Source organism: Lathyrus oleraceus, chromosome 7 (genome assembly GCF_024323335.1).
Source record: "Lathyrus oleraceus cultivar Zhongwan6 chromosome 7, CAAS_Psat_ZW6_1.0, whole genome shotgun sequence".
NCBI classification, from domain to species: Eukaryota; Viridiplantae; Streptophyta; class Magnoliopsida; order Fabales; family Fabaceae; genus Lathyrus; species Lathyrus oleraceus.
Genome location: NC_066585.1, coordinates 453,577,323 through 453,587,096, shown reverse-complemented (window position 1 = coordinate 453,587,096; position 9,774 = coordinate 453,577,323). Strand labels below are relative to the sequence as shown.

General features: G+C 29.6%; 1 protein-coding gene across 1 annotated transcript; it reads left to right on the top strand.

The window, feature by feature from the left end:
• Positions 1-4,332: 4,332 nt before the first annotated feature.
• On the top strand, positions 4,333-6,207 carry LOC127107966 (cold-regulated 413 plasma membrane protein 1). The gene is made up of 4 exons (XM_051045317.1): positions 4,333-4,691; positions 5,374-5,481; positions 5,571-5,641; positions 5,764-6,207. Exons 1-4 carry the CDS (start codon positions 4,528-4,530, stop codon positions 6,015-6,017), a joined length of 597 nt encoding a protein of 198 aa, XP_050901274.1. The 5' UTR covers positions 4,333-4,527; the 3' UTR covers positions 6,018-6,207.
• The last annotated feature ends 3,567 nt before the right edge of the window (positions 6,208-9,774 follow it).

Below are 9,774 nucleotides of genomic sequence, written 5' to 3'. Positions count from 1 at the left end.
ATTAATCTATTAAAATTGGTTAAATCAATTAATTAAACTAATTAGAATTAATTATCAAGAATAATTGATTAAAATTTAATTCAATTGATTAATCAAGTTAATTAAATTTAATTAGTAAAACTAACCAACTAAAATAATATTTAATCTATTAATGTTTACTAAATAAAACAAAAAGAGTTAATTGAATTTTGAGAATAAAATAAAAATAGAGGGAGAGGTTTAATTTTAAAATGAGAGAGAATAGCAACATAACTTGCTCAAAAGCCCAATTTATCAAATTCTAATTAGTTAATTAATTAATTAAAACTAAATTAAATTAATAAACTAAAAATTAAAAAAAGAAATACAAGAAAACGCCGGGATGGGCATTACTCTTTTCATGTTTTGATTTCATAAAAAAATTACATTATACTCCCTCCGTTCCTTTTTAAGTGTCTTTTTTTTTAAAAGTTTTGTTTCTTTTTAATTGTCATTTACAAACTTCAATGTAATATTACTTGTATTTTATCAAATTATCCCTAGGTAATTATTACAGAGAGAGAAAAAGCAAAATGAATGTAATAAATAGTTAAGGGTATTATAGGTAAAAGGAGAATTGTTGTTGAAAATGTAATAATAATGATTAGCTTTCTTGGTATGTATAAAATGTCAAAAAAATGACACTTAAAAAGGAACTGAGGGAGTACAAAAAAAGACTAAATCAAAGTAGAATAAAAGCCTCCAACGAGGAGGTGACACGTGGCACATTCATATAAAAAACAAACAAAAAAAAGAATGAATAATGAAATAATGGAAAAGGAAAATAAATTAGAAGCAGAGCCCTCATTCTTTCTATTCTTCGTTCAGTATCGCTCCCTTTACGCAACAACAACAACCACCACCTCCGCCTCGGATTTCGACGAGGGGTGGTCGAAAATGCAAAATGAGGATACCATCCTAATAGTCTATTTTCCTTCATTACGAATCCGGTCTTCAAATTTCCAAACTCCAAATCAAAATCAATTAAATGTCCCACTGAAGTACATTTTTCCCGTATAAATTTTTTACTGATATGAATGGTTAAAACAATTATTGATGCAAGTTAATTTGAAACAAATAATTGTTTCTAGTGAATGTAAGGTTTCTAATGATGTAACTCTACTTTTTGGTTTGCACTTACTAATGCAATTTTTAATTTCTCTAATAGTTATACAATATAAAAGAGTTATTTAAATGAGAATGAAGTATTTATATATAAAATTGAATTAAATGAGCATGAGAAACCATTACTAAAATGAAAATAAATTGATCAATTGAATGAGCATGAGAAATAGTTACTAAAAACATGAGATGATATAATTAAATGAGAATAAAAATGCTACTAAAATTAAAATGAGATGATTTTGAAAAATTAAAATGAAATAAGCATGGGATAATATTTTTATTAATAGTATAAAATAAGATAACATGGTTATTTATAACAATGGAATAATGCAGTTTACCAAAAGGATGAGTTGACTTTAGTCAAAGTTGACCAAAAAGTCGACTGTTGACCAAAGTCAACACTTGGTCAAAGTTGTTAAAATTTGTATTTTTTTTCAATGTAATGATTAATATAATGGATTGTAATGGTGTAAAATGGATTGAAATTGGATTGAAAATGGTTTTCAAATTGGTTTTTCTTTTGTACATGTATGCTTGATTTTGAAATGAAATGAACATGACTTGACTTGTAAAATGGGATGATCATATTACATGATTTATGAACAAAGCTATGACTTGATGAAATAAGGCTAAGGCTTGAATGAAACACCAACCATGAATCAATGGACATAACCTCCAATTGGATTATGATACAAATAGGTTTTAGTTGTTTGGATAGACAATGTCATGAATGCACCAATAATCCATGTATAAAACAACAAAACATTGAGACTAAGATGGATTGGATTCAAGACCAATGACCACATCAAAACAAACCAAGATTGGACCATGTATTTGAGGTGATCAGATGAAATGACATGGGTGAAGCCAAGCATGGAAGTTATGGAACCATAGGCTTGAGTCAAGACAAAAGGTTATGGGGGACAAGGATCAAGGGGATATAAATCAATCAATGGGTGAAAAGTGGATGAAAGTAGGGTTTTGGATGTCACCAGATGGAAGGTCAAACCACAAAGTCCATCAATACCAATCCCTTCTTGATTAGGGTTTCCATGAGGCCTACTTCTCCAATCAAGCCTTTTGAACCAAACTAGATGCTTCAACAACAAGTTTTTCAATGCATGAGCCCTTATTAGGATTTTGGTGTCCAAGACAAGGCCCAGAGAAGCTCCAAGAGATCCCATCATCATACCATCAAGAATTAGGGTTTTGAAGATCCCTGAAGAAATGTTATGATAAAAACTAATACATACAAAAATCAAGATTGATCAAAACTCAAAATAACTATAATTAAATTTATTTTTAATTAATACAAAATTGTATTTTTGATATATTATTTTTAATTATTATAATTATATTTTTTTTAAAAATTCCGCCATTTTTATAATTAGAACGGGAAAGTTTTACCTCATACCCCTACATTTATCTCTACACCCCTACATTTCATAAAAATACCAATTTTATCCTTATATATTTTTAAGTAATTTATTATTTTATTTTTATTTTTATTTTTTTAAAAAAATTGTGTACCGGAAGACTTTACAAAAGAGATCCGGTAGTCATTTTTCAAGCATTTTTTCAATATTTTTTTTTGTATACAGGAAGACTTTGCAAAAGAATTCTGATAGTCAATTTTTGTGTATCGGAAGATTTCGCAAAAGAGTTCCGATAGTCATTTTTCAAACATTTTTTAAAATATTTTTTTGTGTACCGGAAGACTTTGTAAAAGAGTTCCAGAAGTCAATTTTTGTGCACCGGAAGACATTGCAAAAGAGTTCCGATAGTCATTTTTCAAATATTTTTTTAATATTTTTTTTGTGTATCGGAAGACTTTGCAAAAGAGTTCCGGTACTCATTTTTCAAGTTTTTTTTTAATTTTTTTTATATACCAAAAGACTTTACAAAAGAGTTTCGGTAGTCAATTTTTGTGTACCGAAACACTTTTCCAAAGTATTCGATACCCATAAAAAAGTTAAAAAATACTATCGAAACTCTTTTACAAACTCTTCTGGTACACAAAATAAAATTTAAAAAATATTTAAAAATAAAATAATAAATTAGTTAAAAATATATAAAGATAAAATTGGTACTTTTTATAAAATGTATGGGTATATGGATAAATTTAGGGGTATAAAGTAAAGTTTTCTTAGAAAGGGGCCTCCAATATCATTTGACCGGCCCCGACGAAAATATCCTAAAAAATATATTTTTTAATATTGGGTTAATATTATAAAATTAAATCTACCAACATACGTGGACACATAAGATATTATTTTTTTAGTTTCCTGTATTAAAAAGAGTGTTATAGATTATGGATTTTCTTGCTTGTAAGAATTCTCTTTCAAAAAAGTATATAAATTTGAACCCGTCGACATAGGCTCACACGCCAGCACATCGATATCTATTACGGCCAATCCATAAACCTCCACGTGGTCTTAACTCATCTCTATACTCCAATAATGATTCGAATAAAACAAAACATTAACTATATAATTTTCATGGCCGACATAACTAATTTCAATTCCATAAATTAAATTAAAATTAATACTACACTTTATTGTTACTTTAGTGTTTGATGTCTCTCGCATTACTTTTATAAAAAACTATTATTTTTTAAAATAAATATAAAAAATATATTTAAATAGTTTTTTAATCTAACGTGCTTTTATTTTCGTTCCTCTATATTTTTTCAAAAATAATTTTAAAATATTAAAGTTTTTTTTTAGTTTTTAAAGTTAAAATTAAAAGAAAAAGATATATGAATTTTAATTTTAAAATTAAAATCAAATAAAATTTAATATTTAAATATTTCATCCAAAAAAAGATAAGAGACGAAAAATAAAAATACTATGGAAATTATAAAATTATAGTATTTTTTTCACACAACTACATAAATATTAAGATTAATTTTAAATCAAGGAAAAACACCAAAAATGATAAATATTTTAGATATAATTAATCCCGTTCGTTTTAGTTTTAATAAAATTATAAATTACTCCCTCCGTGTTACTTTTATATAAATTTTTTCTTTCTCTTTGTAATAATTAATTATGGATATTTTTAAAAAAAAATCAATCAATATTAATTTGAATCTTGTAATAACAAATAAAAAGGAACAGTTTTTAAATAGAAAAATAACCTTTTTGACTATTATTTAATATAGTTGTTTAATTAATTTAAGAATAAAATAGAAAATCGTTTTCAATGGGTCAATCACGACTTACAATTCGCATAAATAACCACGGAACCAATTAATGTTAAACAGATCATAGTGCGCACATGACAGCACTAATCTTTGTGTCTTCTCTTGCTACATAATTTCATCATTGTTCTTTTTCTTCTTTCTTCTAACTAACTTGTGATCACAAATTTGGAAGAAAAAAAATGTGGAACAGGATGAATTTTCAAGATGAAGCAGCTCAGTTGATCAATTCGGATTTCAGAGACTTGGGTGAAGCTGCTCATAAACTCGCTGATCATGTTCTTAAACTCGGTGGTTTGGGATTTGGAGCTTCTTTCTTTGGATTCTTTGCTGCTGTTGCTGCTATGTATGTTGTTCCTTTTTACTTTATCTGTTACTGTGATTTATCGGTGTTTTTGAATTTTGTTATATGGATTGTGTGATTTGCTTGTCAAACATTGTAGGTTGTTTTTTTATTGTGTGTCGAATGTTTATGTCTCCCTATACTGTTGTTTGGGTATGTGATTTTAGGATATTTGTTGCTGCTTCTAGACCATCCTTGATTTCAGAGTGTGATTTTTCTGTGTTGTTTGTGGTTACAACTTATTTTCAGCTTATTTTCCTAAATAGAAGTTTCCTAAAAAAAGTAGACTTTTTTTTCTTTAATTTAACACTCTTTCTATAAACGAGTTACGTGTAGAAGATAGATATTCAGATCCATTTCCTAGACAAGATAATATCAATGCTAGGGTAGAAGCCCCACATATTCTCATGACGAAGTCGGTAGTTATCATGTTGTCTTTTTAGTGGTTGGTGTTGAATTGTTGTCACTATTTTTATCCACAAAAAGAAAAAGAGTTTGTTATTTTGTAAAGTAAGCTAGACCGACTATTCAACTACCAACAACAGTTATTCAAAACAGAAATTTATCACCATGTTTTTATTCTTGCTGTCGAAGAATAAATGAAAACAAATTAATATAAAACATACTGTCAATTTTGTAAATTAAAAAAACAGTTAATGATGTTTTGTTAATATGTTCTCTGCAGTTACTTGTTGGTTTTGGATCGCACAAACTGGAAGACCAACATTCTCACATCACTACTCATTCCATACATTTTCTTCAGTTTGCCGCAACTAGTTTTCGGCGTATTCAGGTGATTGATTCGTTTCCCTCCCTGTCTGTCTGTCACACTTTCATGTTATCAAATTCATTTCTGTTAATATTATTTTCATCACTCCGCAGGGGAGAGATTGGAAAATGGATTGCTTTAGTTACTGTTGTGTTAAGGCTTTTTATTCCAAAACATTACCCTGGTATGTTACAATTTTGCTTATGATAGTGTCTGTGAATTTTTTTTTGTTTTCACCACCAGTATCCGGTCAGTGAAATATTAATATGCATAACAATAACCAACTCTTGATGATTGTTACTGCAGATTGGTTGGATTTACCAGGTGCTTTGGTGCTTCTGGTTGTTGTAGCTCCAAATGTAATTGCAACCACTTTTAGAGAAGACATTGTGGGAGTGATTGTGTGTCTTGTCATTGCATGTTATTTACTACAGGAACATATTCGTGCGTCTGGTGGTTTCAGAAACTCATTCACTAGAGCAAATGGTGTGTCGAATTCCATTGGCATAATACTTCTGTTGGTTTACCCTATCTGGGCGCTTCTCGTTATCATTTTTTAGGTAGCGGCGTTTGAATTTGATTGTTAAGTTTGAGTGAATTAAAAAACCTGTTGTGTTCTGTAATCATTCATTTGTTGGATGTTGATGTCAAATACTCTGTCATTGTTTTGATGTAATGTATAACCTTTGTTGTCTCGTTTGCATGTTGAAAATATGAAATCAAGTCTCTCTGAGAGACTTTTTGGCTTCATTGTAGAAATAAGAATGATGAAGGGAATTGACATAGTAGTAATATATCTTCATAGCTTCTGGTTTAGTCATAAGTTATCTATGATTTGAATGGATCATTGTATTCTCATTGGTGAGATATAACAAACAAAAATACATCATAATGCTTTTAAGTTATTTAGTATCAAAACATAATGTAGAGGTGTCTAAATGTTTAATTTCCACAAGACTTATGATTTAAGATAATCATTCTTTTAATACATCTTTTAATACCTTAACTTAATTTAAGATTTTACTTTTATTACTTAACTAATAAATGTTTATTTTTAGTCTAATAACCATTCTTTGTTAGTCAAATAGATTTTTTTATTAAATTTTGTGAAAAATATTACTTTTTTTCAGTTAGAATTATGTCATGTGACATGATTTTTTATTTTAAAGATGTTATTATTTTTAAGCAAACACTTAGTATCATTCGATTCATTTGGTAATCAAACTCTTAAATATGTTCTTGTTCTCTTAACTTAGAGAATTTTAAAATTTAATCCTTCTCTCACATTTTATATAAACAACTTATTCACTCTTTCTCTTATATTCCACTTAGGTGCGAGTTTATGAAATTTCTCAAATTCATCGTAGATCATCACTAATTTTTTATTTATATTTAAAGATTATAGGTGGTTTCTGTTGGAATTTTGCCAAATTCTCGATGTGGAATTTTATCAAATTTTGAAGAATTTCGAGTCAATTTTGATGAACAAGAATCAATTTTTTTTATTGATTATTTCTCTTGTTCTTCACTCTTCACTCGAGTGAATCAACAAACTTTGGTTACAAGAAGATTATGTTACACGATGATTATTGAAAAAGAAAACATAAAGATGAATTGGGGAAGAAAAGAGAAATTAGGGTTTTAGAGAAAAAAAAGAAAGAAGAAGAAGAAGAATTTCTACAAAGGTCTCTCTGGTTTCAAATTGAAGTTATTCAATCTTTTTCTATGCAACTGCACGTTTTCTATATATTACAATAATATGGCACCTCCCTATTTATAGGTTGAGATTGCTTGCAAACCAAACAATATTCAACTAATCTAACTAACTCAGCTAAAACACACAAGTAAAGTCAAGTCAAAAACTTTGTCGACATTTCAACAACTATACATTTTGACACACATAACATTTCGACAACAGTAGATTTTGTCAAAATGATGCTTTTACACAAAGAATTACATTCTCAACACACCACATAATTCATTGTGTCTAAGCTATCTACATTCATCATTGATCTCAATTTCTTGAATACTTCGACATGCACTCCTTTCGTCATGATGTCTGCAATCTGATTCTCGGTTTTGTAGTGTTTCAAATTCAACTTCGCTTTTTCCACTTGCTCTCGAAGATAACGGAGCTATGTGTTGCAGAGAGTGGGCATATGCCCCCACTTTCATAATTATAATATTAATTTTTAATATTACAAATAATAATTATACATTAAATATATTATAACAAAAAAAAATCTATAATGATCCATATTTATCAAATGATTTTTTTAATAATATTATTTTTTATTCTCAATATCCCATTAAATTTAAAACTTAATCTATACTTTTTGTTTATTCTATTCATTTAATTTTTTGAAAAATTATTTTATTTCATAAAATAAAAAATAATTCATTTTCATTCCTTTCCCTATTTCTATTCAACCTTATTTCACTCTTTTCAAGCAAAGACAAATCACACACACGTAGTCCTCTTTCTCTCACCATAAAATATCTCTCAATTTCTATTCTCTTTTTTGGAACCGACCCAATAAATTTAGGACCATGTTATAATTTAAAAAATAGACTTAAAAAATAAATTTTATATCGAATTTTAAAAAAAAATCGGTGTAAAATCATAAATTTGGAAAATAAATTATGATTTTATTTTTCATAAAAAAAGGCTACTTATATGACCCCACTACTCATAATTTCTGGCTCCGTCCCTGACGGAGCCTCATTTCGATGTGTTTGCTTCTTCCCTATGTTATCAGATTCTTCATTAGATTGATAGCAGACATGGTGTCGATCTTCATGGTGATTGCTCCATAATTCTTCGATGTAATTTCTTCGACCAAATTGACCATTCACATTGCTTGACATGCATAGGCCGACATCATCTTCCTCTGAGTCTTTCGACAGTTGTAATCTTGGTTCAACAGGTGTTGAAGTTGCATTGCAGTCTTCCATCTCAAATCTCTTGAGTATCTCGCTTGCATATCTTCTTTTGATGCATCATCAAGCCTCTACTACTCTCGTAGAATATGATGCCTAGGAAGTATGAAATATTGTCCAGATCAAACATTTTGAACTCCTTGCTAAGATCACCTTTGAAGTATTTGATCTCTTTCTTGCAGTTGCTTGTTATCAACAAGTCATCGGCATAGAGACACAATATAAGAAATTATTGCTTCTTCTTACATATACTACATGCTCATTTGTGCACTTCAGAAATTCCTTCTCCCTTAGAAAGCTATATATCTTCTTATTCCAAGCTCTTGGAGCTTGCTTAAGTCCATACAGAGCTTTATGAAACTTGTATACCTTGCTTTCTTCGCCTTGTTTCACAAATCCAACTGGTTGTTCAACATAAAATTCCTCATCTAAGGGATCATTCAGGAATGCAAATTTCACATCCATCTGACACATATGTCAGTTGTTAATATTTGCTAGACCAATAACCAACCTCTCTAGCAACAGATGCAAAGACTTCGTCAAAGTCAATTCCTTCTTTCTGAAAAAATCCTTTCGTCACAAGTGTTGCCTTGTGTCGAGTTACTTCTCCTTTGCGATTTAACTTCACCTTGTATACCCACTTCACATCGATTTCCTTCTTGCCTTGAGGCAATTTTACAAGTGATCAAGCGTTGTTGACTTTAAAAGACTCTAGTTCCCCATTCATTGCTTTCATCCATTTCGAATCCTTCAATGCCTCAACTGCATTGACTAGTTCGACATTTGCATAGAAAGCATAATGTACCAGCTCACCTTCATCATTGACCACATCATCTGATGTAATCACACATTTTTGCTACCTTGCAAGCATGTGTCTTGTCCTTTGAGGTATGCTTGTGCTTGCTTGACCTCTAACTTCTTCTTGTTGAACTTCTCTTTCAACTTCAGTTGTTGGTTCTTCATATAAGACTCTCATTGAGTCCTTCTAGACTTTTTCATTCCAATCCCATTCCTTAAGCTCATTTATGATCATTTCCTCGCTAATTATTAGTTTCTTGTTCATTGGGTCAAACAACTTGTATCCAACAGTCGAATGATATCCTATTAGAATCATTTAACTCAACTTGTCGTCAAGTTTTTTTTCTCAACTGATCAGGCATATGTTTATATGTTATAGATCCAAATACCTTCAGATGGATCGTGTAACACCCTAAACCCCGCATACAAATTTAATGCATAATTTAATTGAAAATACGACTACAAGGGTGTCACTCACATCAAAATTCAATCCTGCTTCGTAACACGGGTTACAAAATATCACATAAAACCTGTCATCGTGTGCTCACGTTCTCGTAGGGTATCATCCCAGCGGAATCA